Source organism: Poromitra crassiceps (assembly GCF_964638095.1).
Source record: "Poromitra crassiceps genome assembly, chromosome: 6".
Lineage (NCBI taxonomy): Eukaryota > Metazoa > Chordata > Actinopteri > Beryciformes > Melamphaidae > Poromitra > Poromitra crassiceps.
This window is the reverse complement of record NC_139627.1, coordinates 46,778,268-46,797,238: the sequence shown is the minus strand read 5'-3', so window position 1 is coordinate 46,797,238 and position 18,971 is coordinate 46,778,268. Positions and strand designations below refer to the sequence as shown.

Below are 18,971 nucleotides of genomic sequence, written 5' to 3'. Positions count from 1 at the left end.
ATTTATTAAACAAATCAATCAATCAATCAGATTTATTTATAGAGCACATTTAAACATGACACATGTCAACCAAAGTGCTGTACATATAGCCTGGTAAACCGCCCGTCACGTGAACTCACATTTAATTTGGTTCTCCGTGACGGTCTGGACCCGCACAGGCAGTTAAGATGATTGGTCGAGCCATGCCGGCTCGACGAATCAGCGGCAGCCTTAGGCGGGCTTAGGCTCGTCTGGGCAAGTAGTGGGTACATGGTCTTTGTAGTTCTTTTCACTTGTCAACATGGCTGCCGCCGCGGAAGTGACAGGCAGTCTGAATGAAATTGAATGTAACGTTCCCAATTCTATGTATTATATTCTAAAAAACGACCCTCAACATTTGGGAAGGCTAAGCCACACAACTAGTTCGTTATAATCTAACTAAATGCTTCGAAGGTGACTTTACGACCGTGAGGACTCAATCAATGAATACCACGGAGATCATCCACAGGCACCTTCGGCGATCTGATTGGTTGAAGTTAACACCCACCAGCGGTGATAGACAGATGGGTCATCCAATCACCTGCCAAGTAGCTTGGAAAAAGTGCCCGCCTCCGTCAGCGGGTCTGGTGACTTCATTCCCAGATGGACTGGTTTAGTGAAACCTATGTGGAGCTATACCGTCCATCTGGCAGCGTCAGGTTACTGTACATAGGGTAGATACACAAAAAAACATCAGGCAACATCTGGTCAGCAATCATCGGGACACATAGGGAAACCAAGGCATGAATCAGCTAGAATCGGGAAATGCTAGCAGGTAGAAGTGGGTTTTCAGGTTAGATTTGAAGGCCTCTATCGATCTCTTTTGTTATTTTATGCATTCATCATTTCAACATGAACATGAAAAAACCTCTCTGATTGGAATATGTTGTTGTGGTTAATGTGATGTCATCACTGTGTGCCCCTGCAGCGGCATCATCGGGGAGCGCGTGCCCATCCGGCTGTACCTGACGGTGGGCATGCTGACCAGCGGCCTGTTCACCTGCCTGTTCGGACTGGGCTACATCTACAACATCCACAGCCTGGGCTTCTATGTGTTCGTCCAGGTGAGACAGGCAGACACACAGGGACCGTGGGTTAAATGCCTTGCTCAGAGACACTTTGGCAGGTGTGGGGAATTGAACCCCAAACCGGTTCCTCCTGTTAGTGGATGACCTTGTTATAAAAATACAGATAACAGATACATACATATACAGACAGACTACACACACCAGTACATGAACACACACATGCATTTATGACTATGTGCATTTACACACACACACACACACACACACACACACACACACACACACACACACACACACACACACACACACACACACACAAAGAGAAAGAGAGAACGAAGTTAGATCAAGAAGGGCCCAGATGGAGCCTGAAAAGGTGCGTCTTTAGTCTTTTCCGAAAGATCGGCAGTGATTCAGCCGTCCTGACCGAAGGTGGAAGCTCGTTCCACCATTGAGGTGCCAGGGACGAGAAGAGTCGAGATCGGGATGAGCGACTTTTGAGCCCCCGTAGCGAAGGAGGGGCGAGGCGACCTGCACTGGTGGAGGAGCGAAGGGAGCGCTGAGAGGTTTGGAACCTGACCATAGATTGCAGGTACAGGGGAGCTGACTGGTGTACTGCCCGGTAGGCCAGTACCAGTGTCTTGAATTTGATGCGGGCCGAGATGGGAAGCCAGTGGAGCTCCTGGAAGAGGGGAGTGACGTGAGAGAATTTGGGTTGGTTGAATACGAGACGGGCTGCAGCGTTCTGAATGAGCTGAAGCGGTCGGATGTCGGTGGCAGGTAGGCCGGCCAGGAGCACGTTGCAGTAGTCCAGGCGGGAGGAGACAAGAGACTGGACCAGGAGTTGAGTCGCTTCTCTTGTGAGAAGCGGCACACACACACACACACACACACACACACACACACACACATACACACACACACTCACTGTACAATCAACCAATAAATACAGTCCACGCTTGTTGTAGTCTTTAAAGCCCCATTCAGCAACTTTTCCAAGTTTTGCTATTGGAGAAACGGCGCCCTCTGCGTGCAATAGTATCGATAACGATATCGCCGTTCAAAGTCAACAAAACACAGCGCCAGAAAGCTCTATGTACATGTTGTGACATCGGGTACTCACCACGTCATGAAATAATAATCCATAGTTCCGTGAAACATCATTTTCGTAGCAAATCCGAATCGAGTTACTTCCTGGTTTCCAGGAACACAACGCTGCCGCTGTAGAGCGCATGCGTGCATCTTGCCTCGGGACGCTGGCAGCAAACTGCTTAGTCCCAGGGCTGGCCAATGGAGGGCGGTGTGGGATAAATAAAGGCGAAAGTCTCCCTATTACAAGTCAATCTACCATGTCCTATGACTAAAAAGATCTTATATTACAATAAAACTTTTCAAAAAAATTACTGATTGGGGCTTTAAACAAGCACAAGTAATAGTTAATAATCAGTAATCATCTTAATTAAGTTAATCCTATCTAACAAAATTTTCATTTTGCTCCAAGTTTGCAACACCTTTAGAATTACAGGCTGCAGATGAATCTGCATCATCTTCTCCTGGTGTTAATTTGATACCTGGAGCATTAGTTCTTAGTTCTAGTAGCAGCAGGCATCTTTTTGAAACGGGCATAGCTTCAGATTTGCCTCAATCAATTTTATATCCTGAAATCTGTGAGAAATTTTCAGTTACGGATCACATTTCAGGAACAGCTAGCCTATTTATTCTACAAAATACACTGGAGGTTACATGGCCTAATAAACACACTGGAGGTTCCATGGCCTAATAAACACACTGGAGGTAACATGGCCTAATAAACACACTGGAGGTAACATGGCCTAATAAACACACTGGAGGTTCCATGGCCTAATAAACACACTGGAGGTTCCATGGCCTAATAAACACACTGGAGGTTACATGGCCTAATAAACACACTGGAGGTTCCATGGCCTAATAAACACACTGGAGGTTACATGGCCTAATAAACACACTGGAGGTTACATGGCCTAATAAACACACTGGAGGTTACATGGCCTAATAAACACACTGGCGTTTACATGGCCTAATAAACACACTGGAGGTTACATGGCCTAATAAACACACTGGAGGTTACATGGTCTAATAAACACACTGGAGGTTACATGGTCTAATAAACACACTGGAGGTTACATGGCCTAATAAACACACTGGAGGTTACATGGCCTAATAAACACACTGGAGGTAACATGGCCTAATAAACACACTGGAGGTTACATGGCCTAATAAACACACTGGAGGTTACATGGCCTAATAAACACACTGGAGGTAACATGGCCTAATAAACACACTGGAGGTTACATGGCCTAATAAACACACTGGAGGTAACATGGCCTAATAAACACACTGGAGGTAACATGGCCTAATAAACACACTGGAGGTTACATGGTCTAATAAACACACTGGAGGTTACATGGAGTAATAAACACACTGGAGGTTACATGGTCTAATAAACACACTGGAGGTTACATGGCCTAATAAACACACTGGAGGTTACATGGAGTAATAAACACACTGGAGGTTACATGGTCTAATAAACACACTGGAGGTTACATGGTCTAATAAACACACTGGAGGTTACATGGCCTAATAAACACACTGGAGGTTACATGGCCTATTAAACACACTGGAGGTTACATGGCCTAATAAACACACTGGAGGTTACATGGCCTATTAAACACACTGGAGGTAACATGGCCTAATAAACACACTGGAGGTTACATGGCCTAATAGACACACTGGAGGTAACATGGCCTAATAAACACACTGGAGTTTACATGGCCTAATAAACACACTGGAGGTTACATGGCCTAATAAACACACTGGAGGTTCCATGGCCTAATAAACACACTGGAGGTTACATGGCCTAATAAACACACTGGAGGTAACATGGCCTAATAAACACACTGGAGGTTACATGGCCTAATAAACACACTGGAGGTTACATGGCCTAATAAACACACTGGAGGTTACATGGTCTAATAAACACACTGGAGGTTACATGGTCTAATAAACACACTGGAGGTTACATGGCCTAATAAACACACTGGAGGTTACATGGCCTAATAAACACACTGGAGGTAACATGGCCTAATAAACACACTGGAGGTTACATGGCCTAATAAACACACTGGAGGTTACATGGCCTAATAAACACACTGGAGGTAACATGGCCTAATAAACACACTGGAGGTTACATGGCCTAATAAACACACTGGAGGTAACATGGCCTAATAAACACACTGGAGGTAACATGGCCTAATAAACACACTGGAGGTTACATGGTCTAATAAACACACTGGAGGTTACATGGAGTAATAAACACACTGGAGGTTACATGGTCTAATAAACACACTGGAGGTTACATGGCCTAATAAACACACTGGAGGTTACATGGAGTAATAAACACACTGGAGGTTACATGGTCTAATAAACACACTGGAGGTTACATGGTCTAATAAACACACTGGAGGTTACATGGCCTAATAAACACACTGGAGGTTACATGGCCTATTAAACACACTGGAGGTTACATGGCCTAATAAACACACTGGAGGTTACATGGCCTATTAAACACACTGGAGGTAACATGGCCTAATAAACACACTGGAGGTTACATGGCCTAATAGACACACTGGAGGTAACATGGCCTAATAAACACACTGGAGTTTACATGGCCTAATAAACACACTGGAGGTTACATGGCCTAATAAACACACTGGAGGTTCCATGGCCTAATAAACACACTGGAGGTTACATGGCCTAATAAACACACTGGAGGTTACATGGCCTAATAAACACACTGGAGGTAACATGGCCTAATAAACACACTGGAGGTTCCATGGCCTAATAAACACACTGGAGGTTCCATGGCCTAATAAACGCACTGGAGGTTACATGGCCTAATAAACACACTGGAGGTTACATGGCCTAATAAACACACTGGAGGTTCCATGGCCTAATAAACACACTGGAGGTTACATGGCCTAATAAACACACTGGAGGTTCCATGGCCTAATAAACACACTGGAGGTTCCATGGCCTAATAAACACACTGGAGGTTACATGGCCTAATAAACACACTGGAGGTTACATGGCCTAATAAACACACTGGAGGTTCCATGGCCTAATAAACACACTGGAGGTTCCATGGCCTAATAAACACACTGGAGGTTACATGGCCTAATAAACACACTGGAGGTTACATGGCCTAATAAACACACTGGAGGTTACATGGTCTAATAAACACACTGGAGGTTACATGTCCTAATAAACACACTGGAGGTTACATGGCCTAATAAACACACTGGAGGTTACATGGTCTAATAAACACACTGGAGGTTCCATGGCCTAATAAACACACTGGAGGTTACATGGTCTAATAAACACACTGGAGGTTACATGGCCTAATAAACACACTGGAGGTTACATGGCCTAATAAACACACTGGAGGTTACATGGCCTAATAAACACACTGGAGGTTACATGGCCTAATAAACACACTGGAGGTAACATGGCCTAATAAACACACTGGAGGTTCCATGGCCTAATAAACACACTGGAGGTTACATGGTCTAATAAACACACTGGAGGTTCCATGGCCTAATAAACACACTGGAGGTTACATGGCCTAATAAACACACTGGAGGTTACATGGCCTAATAAACACACTGGAGGTTACATGGCCTAATAAACACACTGGAGGTTACATGGTCTAATAAACACACTGGAGGTTCCATGGCCTAATAAACACACTGGAGGTTACATGGCCTAATAAACACACTGGAGGTTACATGGTCTAATAAACACACTGGAGGTTACATGGCCTAATAAACACACTGGAGGTAACATGGTCTAATAAACATCTTGCCTCACTGTGGGATGTATTTTCCCCTCGTTTATCCTTTCCCAATGTTTCAGGTGGCCAACGGCTTGGTCCAAACCACCGGCTGGCCCAGTGTGGTCACCTGCATCGGCAACTGGTTCGGCAAGGGAAGGTGAGAGAGTCAGACTCAGACTGAATCTAAACACAATACAATACTGTACTGTCATTTACAGAAACCTGTCAACAGATTTGGTTTGATCCTCTTTAAAATGTTAGAATAAGTAGTTTTTGTTAGACATTTTGTTGGCATTAAGTGTCCGGTTTTTATCTGTATCTTTATCTTTGTAAGCTGATCTAGGGCTTAACACATTCTAACTCGATGTGACAAGACGATATGACCGCGTGATAAGGAGCTGTTGGAGAGTAATATCTAATGTAATATAACTTGAAATTACAAGAGCATTTTGTTAACAGTTAACAAGGCAGGTAGAGTGGCACAGGGAAAAGATGCTCCCCTCAGTCAAGGAAGATGCATTTCCATGAAGCAGAATTGGATTTCCCTCACAAGGTGGGTTTCCATCAATCCACCTGTTCTTATGCGCATTTTCAATTTGCACATTAAAAAACTTTGAAATATCTCAACGTTTTTACGCTTGGGGGGAGGTGGAAAAGTTGGTGTATTGGTCAAATGTAAATGTGATGAGGTGCAGTGGAAACAGCTTCAGCGAATCTTCCGGTTAACCAAACCTCTCGTTGAACCAAACTCCATTCGAAAACCACCCAGTTTCATGTTGCCTTTGCTTACTGGCAAAAGTTAACACGCCGGCCGTAAAACATGGCAAAAGCTTGTTACGAATCAGTAGGATGCACTCTACATGCACATATTTAGGCATCATTTGAAGGTTTAAGTCGTGTTTTAACGGAAGAAGATTAACAGGCGACTCGCTACTAGAACTGACATGTTATTCACTTGCAGTAACTGCTCTGTGAATTCTATGCTGAATTGAACAGTGGCACCTGGTAATCCATTTTATGGTGTAGCTTTGTGGATAATCAAGAAACTTCAAATGAATAGATGTTTTTCATAGAGCTCGACAAATGCACTTATCTGCCTGCAAGACAACGGCATCTAGCAACTCCTAATATTCACATAACAGTACTGGATGGAAACGCGCATCATTTCGTGTTTTCTTTTGTCGATTTTCCGAAAACTGTTAAAATTTTGAGATAGATTTGGATGGAAACCCAACTACTGTTTCTGTTCTATTCTCCCCCTCTCTCTCTCTCTCTCTCTCTCTCTCTTTCTCTCTCTCCCTGTCTGCCAGGCGCGGTCTCATCATGGGCCTGTGGAACTCTCACACCTCGGTGGGAAACATCCTGGGCTCTCTGATCGCTGGGTACTGGGTCTCCTCCAACTGGGGCCTGTCCTTCATCGTCCCGGGGCTCATCATCATGGCCATGGGCGTGGTCTGCTTCCTCTTCCTCATTGAGCGTGAGTACTGCCTCATTGGTCGGATGGGGAGGGGGGGAGGGTATGAGAGTGGATAAAGACGCAGAGCTGTATATTTTACTGGGTTCTGGCAAAGAAGCAGGAACATTTCTTCCATCCTGGAATTGCTTTTCCATTGTATGAAATAGAAAAAAGCATCTAGACTTGAATTGTTTGGAATCAAAAGGAAAGTAAAGCAGGCGTTTGAGATTGATTTGTCTCTTTGTGTGTGAATGAAAAACATCTGTTGTGTAGTTGTGTAGTATTTATCTCTGAAATTCTACACATCGATGGCCTCTAGAAGAGGGAGCGTTTGTTTCAAGTCCAAGTCTTTGTGGTTTGCGGCAACATTTTTTTTAGGTAAAATAAGCATAGTTCATGACAATAAAAAAGGAATGCAATTGAATCTGAGACCTCACAGTTTGAATGGGAGGAAGGATGACTTGTGTACCTTGTGGCTTCTTGTGTTCCCTTCTAGATCCAAATGACCTGAAAAGCATATATGCTCAGAACTCTTCCCCCGGCAACAATGTGAGTACAGAGTCTGTTTCTTCTTTGTTCTTATCTTCCAGGGAGCTAAAACTCTTAAATTTCCTTGATGCTCTGTGTCTTTTATGCTGTTTGTGTGCGTGTGCATGATATTAACTGTTACATAGTAGTAGTAGTTCGATAATTCACGCTTGTGTGTTTGTCTTTTCTGTGTGTGTCAATGTTTCACTCTCTCTCTGCATCCATTTGTGCCTCAGCGTGTGTTTCAGCTCACTTCAAGGTTCCCACCGCAGTCCTGACTTTTCCTCAATATCATGGGACTTTGAGAGGCATATTCCAGATAGGCAAAGTCACATGTTTAGAATAGTATTGCATTAGATGTTAAATGCTTTATTGTTTATTTAGCTGCTCCTCAGACCAGATATTCACTGTTTGCAAAAGCAGAACAATGGTGAACTCCCCTAGCGTTGGCATGAAACCGCTTCTACTTTCGCCTACAGAGGAACAAATAAAACGTTCCCAACTTTTGCCTTCTGCTGTGGCGGGGAAGAGAGACCATACGTCTGTCCACCTGCTCTTCTTCCAATCAAGATAAATAACCACTTTATAAGCAAGCGCTTTCTCGCTCTTCAGTGTCCATTCCAAAAGATGGTATTGCCGGATTTTGGTTTGGCTGAGTTATTTCAATTCCTATGTAATACTTTATGCAAACTCTAACCTATTAGACATTTTGAAATATTGAATATGAAATGAACAGTCACACAATGCTATTTTATGGAGCGATTGTATTATATATATAAATGCACATGGGCTGGTCAAAGCTGTTTATTGACATCACCATGGCAGCAGCAAGGCAGTTTGCCGTTGTGGTTGAGGGACGTCCTGCGGCCGGAAATTCCTTTCTTAAGCTTAATTTATACCGGTACTTATTATAAAGTGTCGCTCAGCACATGGTCGCAGACAAAAAATAAAGTGTCGCTCATGGTGTTGTATTTATACTTCAGTCAAGTCAAGTCAAGTTTATTTATATAGCCCTAATTCACAAGCATGTCTCAGAGGGCTTCACAGAAAGTATGTCTAGCTGATTCTAGCTAACACACAGTAACAAGAATATACAGAATAAAGATAACATTTGAACAATTGATAATATAGAAAATATAGAAATGAAGAGAGAGCAGAGGAGAGAGCAGGAGAAGGGGGAAGAGCAGGGGGAATGTGAGAGAGTGATGGGGTGGGGAGGGAATGGGAGATGTTGGAGGGTATAGGAGGTGGGGAAGGAGCAAGAGGAGAGAGCAGGAGAGGGGAAGGGGGGAGGGTGTGGGGGAGAAGAGAGCAGGGGGAGGGAGGAGGTGGGGAGAGAATGAGAAATGTAGACGCACATCTTGCAAACGGACATATGTCAATTTCTAAGCAACCAAACTATGCCTAATTTAATTGGCTGCAAGCCTTTAGTAGTGAGTCCTTTTGCCAAATAAGCACATGTTCACATATATAGCTTATGGGTGCCTTGCTTTAGGGAAGAGTGGGTGCCATGCTTTGAATAGTGGCGAAATACTAAGAGCATGGGTGCCATGCTTTAAATAGTGGCGGAATATTGCCATGCTATGCCATGCTTTAAATAGTGGCGGAATATTGGAGGGGATAGAGTGGGTGCCATGCTTTGGAGTAAAATGTGTACTATGCTTTAGAGTAGTGGGGGAAGGGGGGAAGAGGAAGAACACCGGGAAGAGGAGAAAGCAGGAGAGTGGAGGAGGGAGAATGTTGGAGGGAGAATGTTCAGTGAATGTTCGCCTCAGTTCAATGGTCACGTGACACTCGAACGCTAGACAGCCAAGGCAAGAGAGGGAGCGCACAGTGAAACCACCTCGGAGCCAAGATGTAACATAGTTGGCTGCAGCCGCATATAAACGACACAACCACACAACTCACCTCCTCTCTCTCTGGGAAATTGGTCACGGTGTTCTTTGTGATTTTCATAGCCAGTCATAGCCTACATCAAGGACAGGCTGATAAAAATAGCGGGGACACGTTCATTCATTTCAATCAAGCGAAAATTAAAACAAGGAAATCAAGCGCGGGCCGTCTATATAGCCAATCAGACTTGCGCGATACTATGACGTAGTCAGCGACACTAGACATTTCACTAGGTAGCAGACACTTGAAAGTGTCGACTCAAGTCCTCATTTCTGTCGGCGACCGTTTCAAAAGTGTCGGCAGACAAAGCATAAATTGGGCTTTAGACTGCCGTGTGAACACAGCACATTGGTCATGTGAGGAGAGCGCCCAGCGTGCCGCGTGGCAACGGTCGCCATGGCCACCGTCGCCATGGCCACCGTCGCCATGGCGACCATCGCCATGGCCACCGTCTGTCTCAGGCAGCAGCTGCTTGAAGAGTGGATCACAGATGTAGATGAGAGGAGCGCTGACAGAGAGTAAAAAAAAGAATAAGACTACTAAAGATACATTGACTGTCCACTCTCCTTAAAAATGTTCCAGTAATTATCGGAGACATTTTCATATAACTAAATGTCCATTTTGCACCGGTCTATCACCAATTGATAAGACACAAAAGCGATTTAGCGAATATCCAAATCCTGAAAGTGTTTCCATTGTCTGTTCTACCTTAAACAGCTGGTAGCGCTTTACTGAGAAAAGTCTATCTGCCTCACAGCAAGTGATGCGTTTTAATAAACAGAAGAAGAACTAGCTAGTTAGCACCTAAACATTTCGAATAAAAAATAAAAGCTAGTTAGCACCTTGTGTTTGCTCTTAAGTTTGAGTGTCGTTATCCTCTGCCACGATGAAAATGATAGTGTGTGATAGAGAAATCCTAGGTAAGGAAAGAAAACGGAGAGAATAGAAGTGTGGCTAGGGCTTTGTGACGTTACGATTAAAATGTGGACAGCAGAGCCTGTCCTGCTGAAGGCCGGAGGTTTGATTCCCACGCCAGCCCATGTGTCCGTCACCCGCCCGCTGCCTGCTCACTCACTGCAGGTCTCTCTGGATGAGACAGTTGCCTAAATGCCTGAAATAAGACTGGACTGAGTGGACTTGATGTGACTTGTAACTCGGCAATGTCTCTTTCAACAGGTGCCAGTCAAGAATCGCAACGGAGTAAATGGACACACTGAGGTGTACCTTCAATACAAAGAGGGCAAAACTCAGGTGTGTGTTTGACTGTGTGTGTGTGTGTGTGTGTGTGTGTGCGTGTGCGTGCCAATGCAACATGTAATCCTGGGTCTGTTTATGTGTCTCAAGGTATATGCTATTTTAGAAAAAATCCACCCCAAAACACTTCAACATTTAAAAACAGCTGTTGGTGATGCTGTAACAGGGGTGAGGCCCCTATGTTGTTCTACACTCAGATTTACTGGGGAGCACTCACACACAGGCACACAGGGTTGAGTCTTTAAAAAAGGATAATTTATTAAAACAATGATGAATAAAAAGATAAAGAGTCCAAGTCTAAAAGTCCTTAAAAGCAGCCTCAACAGCAGGGGTTAAGAATCCAGGTCTTGGGGCGTTCAGCATGGTGGAGAGCCTATGTGCAAAAATATCAATTAGAGACGAGTCTTCAGTCTCCGTGGGGAAGGTACAGTCCGCACACTCGCAGTGCAGTGGATCAATTAGTTATAAATTAAATACGTGACAAACACTCCAACTCCTAAATTAATGAATTATGAGGCCAGTGACACTCCAAACTCAAAAGCAAATCAAATACGAGGCCACAGCAAACTAAACCTAATTAAGCAAAAATAACCAAAGCCCCTTTTAGATTGGCCCAAAAGGCCACTAATATCTACAAACTACTGGCTTTGTCTTCAGTCTAAAAGTTACCAAGCTGTTACGTTTAGGCGATAGAGCGACCCTGCAAACTGCAGCTGATTAACGCGACGGCTCTGAACGGCTAAAGAGCACACCCGCTGGAAACGGTATATTTTGCACCTTGATAATGTCGTCAGTGCTTCCCTCAGAGTTTTTTGCGGTTCCATCAGGTTCTATCTGCACGTGAATCTTATCACAAACGCTGTGTATACAAACGCGGAGTCAAAGGCCAGAACGCAACGACAGTTTGCCGTTTTATGCAGAGACCGTTGTCGTCTAAACATGGCCTAAAACTTTAAAAGCTGATTACCCCATGCTGCTTTCCTGGGTAACTTTTTTTTTTTAAATAAGTGGTACTTTTGATGTATATATATATATATATAAAAAAAAAAGTATAATAGACCCAAACACATAGCGACATGTGAACAGCCTCCGATGACTTGTGACAACTTCTGGGTTTTTGTAGAATTTTGTAGTCGAATTTAGAGAGGTACTTAGCTCAGAGAGGAGTGAAGCGTATTTTCACTCCATCTCCACAGCGCCTCCTCTCTCGTCAGTTGCGCCCAGCTCCGTCACGCTGGTCTCTCTTGTAGCACTCTGCCACCGCCAATGGCTCAATTAGTTATAAATTAAATACGTGACAAACACTCCAACTCCGACATTAATGAATTATGAGGCCAGTGACACTCCAAACTCAAAAGCAAATCAAACACGAGGCCACAGCAAACCAAACTTAATGAAGCAAAAATAACTATTAACCCAAGCACATAGCGCCATGTAAACAGCTTCCGATGACTTGTGGCAACTTCTGGGGAATTGTGTAGAATTAGGTAGTAGAATTTAGGGAGGTACTTCGCTCCGACCATCTCCACAGCGCCTCCTCTCTAGAGCCGCCATTTTGCACCAAGAGACGTTCAACAATCATGCAGGGAGAAGTCCGTCATAGAAGAGGAGACAGACCAGTTTCTACACCACAGGAGCAGCAGAGAGACCAGAATGCACTGCAGCAGAGAGACCAGAACGCACTGCAGCAGAGAGACCAGAACGCACTGCAGCAGAGAGACCAGAACGCACTGCAGCAGAGAGACCAGAATGCACTGCAGCAGAGAGACCAGAACGCACTGCAGCAGAGAGACCAGAACGCACTGCAGCAGAGAGACCAGAACGCACTGCAGCAGAGAGACCAGAGCAGCCTTTGATAGCATGCTCTCTCCACCTACACATGCGCCGCACAGCTGAATGATCACACTGCCAAGCTATTTATACAGCCATTCTCCCTCCTTTGATTGAAAGCGACACGTTCCTACCTCTTCTCTGGGTTGTTGAAAGGCATTCTGGGAAATGTAGGAAATCACTACTAAGTGAAGTAGAGCTACAGTAGATGAGGCAGGTGGAGGGAAAGTGGGTTCACCAAAAATGTTAATGATCACGCGTTAACATAACATCACAGATTGACGACGATATCTAAAAGTGTATTTTCCCCGTAAAGTGTTGGGCACTGTTGTCACTTTAACATGTCATTATAATTCATTCAGGCATACTACTATTACGAGGATAGTGTTCCTAACAGGAAGGTCAGTTTCTTCAATGCTTCCAGCTTTGTTGTGTGGGCTTGGCTTAAACAATCCTGCTTCTTTTAACCTTCTTGGAGTGCCAGCTGGGAGGAGTTGACCACAGAATGGCTTTTCAAATACTCTACTGTGATTTTCCTAGCTTTCCATCGCTTATTGTATTGGCCTGTATGGCAAACCGTGCCCATTTGCCGCGCCAAGCAGGTCACGACAAATGGTGATATTTGACACAAATATTTGAATCAATCTTATTTGATTCAAATAAGAAGTGTGTGTTGTTGAAATTGTCGTATTCTTCTTCTCTCAGTTTATACTCCAGTATAAGGAGGAGGAGGGATGTTGTAATTGTTTTCCCAGTGGCTGTGGGGTGCAATCACATTTCATTCCCCCTCAAACCGCCGTCTGGCCATAATGGTTCCTCTGGTCCTTTTTTATTGTGCCACTGCTCTCTTTGGTAACATTGTTTTGTGATTTTCAAATCATCTCGGCTTTTTGATGTTCTTAATTGGAGCATTTTCTTTAAAAAAAAACAATTTCTGGGTTCAAAAACTGTTACTAATCATGACAACTAAATCACTTAAAAACACTTCTAGGTATTGGGTCATTAGCCTGGGTAAACCCAGTCTTCAACGTGACGTCACAGGCTATGGGCCTGTGGCGTAAGTTTCACACAGAGGTCACGTGGAGGCTGGGTTTACCCAGGCTATTGGGTCATGGGGTCTTTGCTTACAGTGTTTCACCAAGTGGAGTGGGTGGATGTGACAGAAAAAAGAACTGGAATCTGTAGTGGAGCTGAGTCAGCTGACTTTCTTACACATCCAGTCCCTGCTTGAGCCCTTTTCTTTCAGTGGTGTTGTTGGGACCCCTGGGGTTTGTGCTGAAACAGCTGGGTATGAATTCTCTCTCTGTCTCTGTCTCTGTCTCTCTCTGTCTGTCTGTCTCTGTCTCTCTCTCAGAGTTATGACACAGAGCTGTTGCTGCCCCGGGACGATGGCAGTGTGCGTGTTCCTGTGCACCAGGTTGTGGTGGTGAAGAGCGAGTCAGAGCCGTCACCCATCAGCTTCATGGGAGCCCTGAACATCCCGGTCAGACACACATACGCACACACGCACATATGCACACACACACACACACGCACACGCACACGCGGGATGCACATGTTTATCAATTTCCTTCATCGATGAATTGGTCATGTTAACGATCAATTAATCGATTAATCATTATATAAAAGAAACTGCTTTTGACATACAAAATAGAAAATACAAAATGCAGGGTTTACACCTGTCTTTAGGCCTACCCAACTAAACCTGCGTTAGCTGGCATTGTGCTTGTAGACGTTCTGTATTTCAACATTGTATTATTACGATGTTTACAATGAATAATGTTGTCTTTTTGGCTGTAATTCTCCCACACTGGACTTTCTGCCTGCTAGCATGGCTTTCTTCTTCCTCTGTATGAGCAGTGAAAGTTACATTTTGCCCTTGTGGTGTTAAATCATTTCAGCAAAGAAAATAAAAATGAGAAAATAGCACGTAGCCTACATTGTCGATTAATCAGTTAACATATAGTTTGATCGATCAAATTCTTAATGGTGATTAATCGATTGTCGATTAAACATTGTGATCCCTAGATCACGCACGCACACACACACACTGAACACATCGTTTTCCACTTCTACTAGTAGCGAGACAACATTTCAGTGCTTACTTTGCAAATGGAAGTAATTGTTGTGTCAGACAGGAAGTCTTTACTGAGTCACAACAAGTCAGGGAAGCTGTCAGTCACAGAAAATATGACTGTCTTTTAGATGGCTTCCTCTGATCATCAGAGCTTTCTGGCACCAAGTCTGAGTGTGTATTCGTCTTATGTGTGTTTGTCTTCATAGGGAGTGATAGAGTTTTCTCTGTGTCTGCTGTTTGCCAAGCTGGTCAGCTACACCTTCCTCTTCTGGCTGCCGCTCTACATCACTAAAGCAGGTACAGACCCAACAAACGTTTGGCCCAGTGGCATCAGCTACATCGCCTTGTTCTGCTGAGGTTGTGGGTTCCATTCCAGCCACTTCTTGACTTCTGTGCATGTCATCATCATCGTCATCATCATCCTCTCCCATTTTTCTTCAGTCTCTCCATTGGATTTTGTCCAATTTGTCAAAATAATCTAAAAAATAAAAAAAAGCTACTCTTTGACGGAACAGTGAATATATCTTGGGCGGTACGTGTTTTCTTCTTGAAAACTAGATGTATTGATTTAAAATCCAAGAAGCTGAAATCAAACTGGGCTCATCTATATACTACACCTAATAGATGAGTATTAGCAGTGAAGGTAGCCAGTAGTTCAAAATGGAAAATAAGCTCAAGTGAACCATTCATTTCCCCCCCTTTTCATTGTGACTTCTAAGGCTTGAAGCAGCATGAGAGAGAGAGAGAGAGAGAGAGAGAGAGAGAGAGAGAGAGAGAGAGAGAGAGAGAGAGAGAGAGAGAGAGAGAGAGAGAGAGAGAGAGAGAGAGAGAGAGAGAGAGAGAGAGAGAGAGAGAGAGAGAGAGAGAGAGAGAGAGAGAGAGAGAGAGAGAGAGAGAGACAGACAGACAGACAGACAGACTATTATCCGGTCAGTCGACCTGCTGGCTGTTTGTGTCAGACGAGTACAGTACCATTCACCATTCACATGTTTATTGTGCCAGCAGACCAACCCATTCAGCTACGACCACAACTGCTCCATCATGCGTAGAGCTAATGCCTGAGGGAGGAGAGAGATAACACTGTGTGTGTGTGTGTGTGTGTGTGTGTGTGTGCGTGTGCGTGTGTGTGTGTCCAGCTCACCTAGATGCCAAGAAAGCTGGGGATCTCTCCACCCTTTTTGACGTGGGAGGAATAGTAGGTGGGTCCTTTTTTCCTGTTTTCTTTCTTATCTTTTACTTTGATACCAGCCTTTTATATTCCATGATGTCACACGTGTGTGTGTGCGTGTGTGTGTGTGTGTGTGTGTGTGTGTGTGTGTGTGTGCGTGCGTGTGCGCGTGCGCGTGCGCGTGTGTGTTTAGTGTATGCATGAATGGAAGTCACGCCCTCCATTCACTAAATGTTAATCTTTTACTTGAAGAAATGTGGCTAGTATGAAAAGATTATGGTACTTCCTCGCCCACCACATGTTTACCGTGTGTGTGTGTGTGTGTGTGTGTGTGTGTGTGTGTGTGCGTGCGCGCGTGCGTGCCTGCGTGCGTGCGTGTGTGTGTGTGTGTGTGTGTGCGCATGTGTGTGTGTGTAGGGGGGATCTTGGCTGGAGTCATCTCTGATAAGCTGGGGAAGAGAGCCACCACCTGTGCAGTCATGTTGCTGCTGGCTGCTCCAACAGTGAGTCTCTACACTTCACTAAGTCGCTGCTTAAACTCAGCTGAAAATGTCTCTGTCTGCGTGTGGGTTAGCCAAATACATTTGGAATGTGTTTCAATGTACTGGCACAATCACAGCATTCCTGGCTGAGTGCTTAGTGTCAAAACACAAGTATCAAAGCCCTAAGACGTCCACGGTTACATGAGGCAGTGTTGGCCTTAGTCTTACCTTCTGGAAGGAAATCTACGCAGGTAGTCTGTGGCTACTAGTAGTTTTCTGCATGGCTGGTGGCCTAAGTATCACCTAAAGGTGAATCTATTCTCACACTCTTTCTCTCTCTCTCTGGCTCCCCCTGTTGTTCAGGTCCTAGAGCAAACTTTTTTGTCAGTAGTACTCTGTGTCTTGTCTTAGTGTAGATACATTCTTACACCACAGGTTCCCCCTATGCAGTCGATGATCTGATTGGATTTCTGAGCACCTTGCTGCTGCATGAATTTTATAATTGTATAAATGTCAATCCCATAAATGTTCATCATTCGTCAAAGTTTTCATGCTGTGGTGTCGATAAATGAGGTCCTGAAATCCTCCTGTAACTTACACTGCATGTCACGTTAATTTGCCCGTTTTTCATGAATGTTGTGATGAAACTGAAGATGCGACTGTTTGGACTGATGTGTTTTTGTTTCTCCTGCAGCTGTACGGTTTCTCCATGATCAGTGAGTTTGGCCTGGGGCCCACCATCGGTAAGAGCCAGCATTCATACTCCTCAGCCTGGTCTGGCCGTTCTGCAAAACTGGGTTCACTTCACTAAGCGGCGCCTGGTCTGAAATGATCTGTGTTTTTGTGCCAGATTTCGCTGACAGTTTGCTGAATATCTATGGTCAACAACAGTCTCTTGGTCAGTGGTTTCCAGACACTGAGGGCTCCTTGAGAGGGCAAAAATATTGCATAGTTCAATTTCATTCCTCCTTAAATTCCTCAAATTTAGCACAGTGACGGAATGTGTAAAATGGGAGTAGTCTCACCCGCTTCACAACAGCATCTTATCTTATGGGGGTTTTCTATGGCAAAAAAAACTCGGATCAGATATGGGTCTGTGGTCTGAAGCGAATCCAACTTTGTTTTCTTTAATATTCCACAACATTTGGTTTGCAGTCAAAAAGCATAAATCGGCCAGGAAAATTGACTAACCTTTGAGTAAAATGTCTTTCTGTTTGTTTGTTTGTCTGCCTATCTATCAGTCGATATAAGTACGGGATCATCGGCGAGTATGTGTGCGTTAAGGCACGATGTGGAGACGAAGAAGCTGGATGGCTTCTGCGAAGTGCTGTCAAAGCGTTTAACGCACACCTACTCGTTGATGATCCTGCTTTTATTCCATGGTTGTTGTAGAATGGAATTGAACAATACATTCTTCTCACGCATCTCTACGGAGCCAAAGTGAGACGGTGGCAACTTTGACGAAAAACCCATTTGAGTCAAGAGAAGTTGTCTTACAAACATGTATTTAGCCATACATATCTTTGCAAAAAGCCATTTGCAGAGAGCCTGCCTCATGATAATTTGATAGGAATACAGAAAAATAGGAATTCCTAGATGCAGGGTTCGTGAGGACAGTGTCGGAACAACAGACAGTCAAAGATCTTATAGTGAGAAGAGAGCACACATCATGTTTTGACTATCATAGAGAAAACAAGTTCAGGGGCAGAAAGCAGAGAGAGAGGCAGAGCTGCAGCCAAGGCCACAGCTGTGTGTGTCAGAGGGAGTCTCTGTCTGTTAGATGTTATGTGAGTGTGTAATTGTGCATTCATATTTTGCACTCAAAATCAAAAAGGTTATGAAGCGAGAGCTTACCGTTGTCATGACAAGGAATAATTCTAGTCGTTTTACAACCAAGCCGGTTGAGTGACACGATATTACTAGCTTAATAATGCATGTAAATGGCCTGCATTTATATAGCGCTTTTATCCAAAGCGCTTTACAGTCAGTAGGTACATTCACCCATTCACACACCGATGGCGGCAGGTTACCACGCAGGGTGCTGGCACACCAACGGGAGCAATTTGGGGTTCCACTGTCTTGCCCAAGGACACTTCGACATGCAGACTGGAGGAGCCGGGAATCGAACCACCGACCTCTTTTATTCAAAGCGATTAGTGGATGACCCGCTCTACCTCCTGAGCTACAGCCGCCCCTAGTTCCAGCAGATATCTTAGTTACAACAAGATTTTCGTTAGCAAGAGAGTCTTGTAATTATGTGTGGTATTAATTCAGTTTGGGAAATCACAATCTCTAGAAAGCAGTTGGCTGGCAGACTCAACACGGGCTAGAAATCGTCAGGCTTTGATTGACATCTGTGCTCTTTAATGT

At 44.3% G+C, this 18,971-nt stretch overlaps 1 protein-coding gene across 2 annotated transcripts in view; it reads left to right on the top strand.

Annotated features, from left to right (window-relative positions):
* Window positions 1–18,971, top strand: part of slc37a1 (solute carrier family 37 member 1) — a 52,608-nt gene that overhangs the window by 24,444 nt on the left and 9,193 nt on the right. Inside the window, exons 6-16 of one of the 2 annotated variants that reach the window (XM_083639308.1) lie at window positions 947–1,082; window positions 5,994–6,070; window positions 7,224–7,390; window positions 7,866–7,918; window positions 10,967–11,041; window positions 13,237–13,275; window positions 14,229–14,357; window positions 15,158–15,248; window positions 16,088–16,150; window positions 16,537–16,622; window positions 17,296–17,344. In XM_083639308.1, the coding sequence (XP_083495434.1) occupies window positions 947–1,082; window positions 5,994–6,070; window positions 7,224–7,390; window positions 7,866–7,918; window positions 10,967–11,041; window positions 13,237–13,275; window positions 14,229–14,357; window positions 15,158–15,248; window positions 16,088–16,150; window positions 16,537–16,622; window positions 17,296–17,344 (965 nt within the window). The remainder of the gene's footprint in view (window positions 1–946; window positions 1,083–5,993; window positions 6,071–7,223; window positions 7,391–7,865; window positions 7,919–10,966; window positions 11,042–13,236; window positions 13,276–14,228; window positions 14,358–15,157; window positions 15,249–16,087; window positions 16,151–16,536; window positions 16,623–17,295; window positions 17,345–18,971) is intronic. The other variant, XM_083639309.1, reaches the window with a different exon arrangement.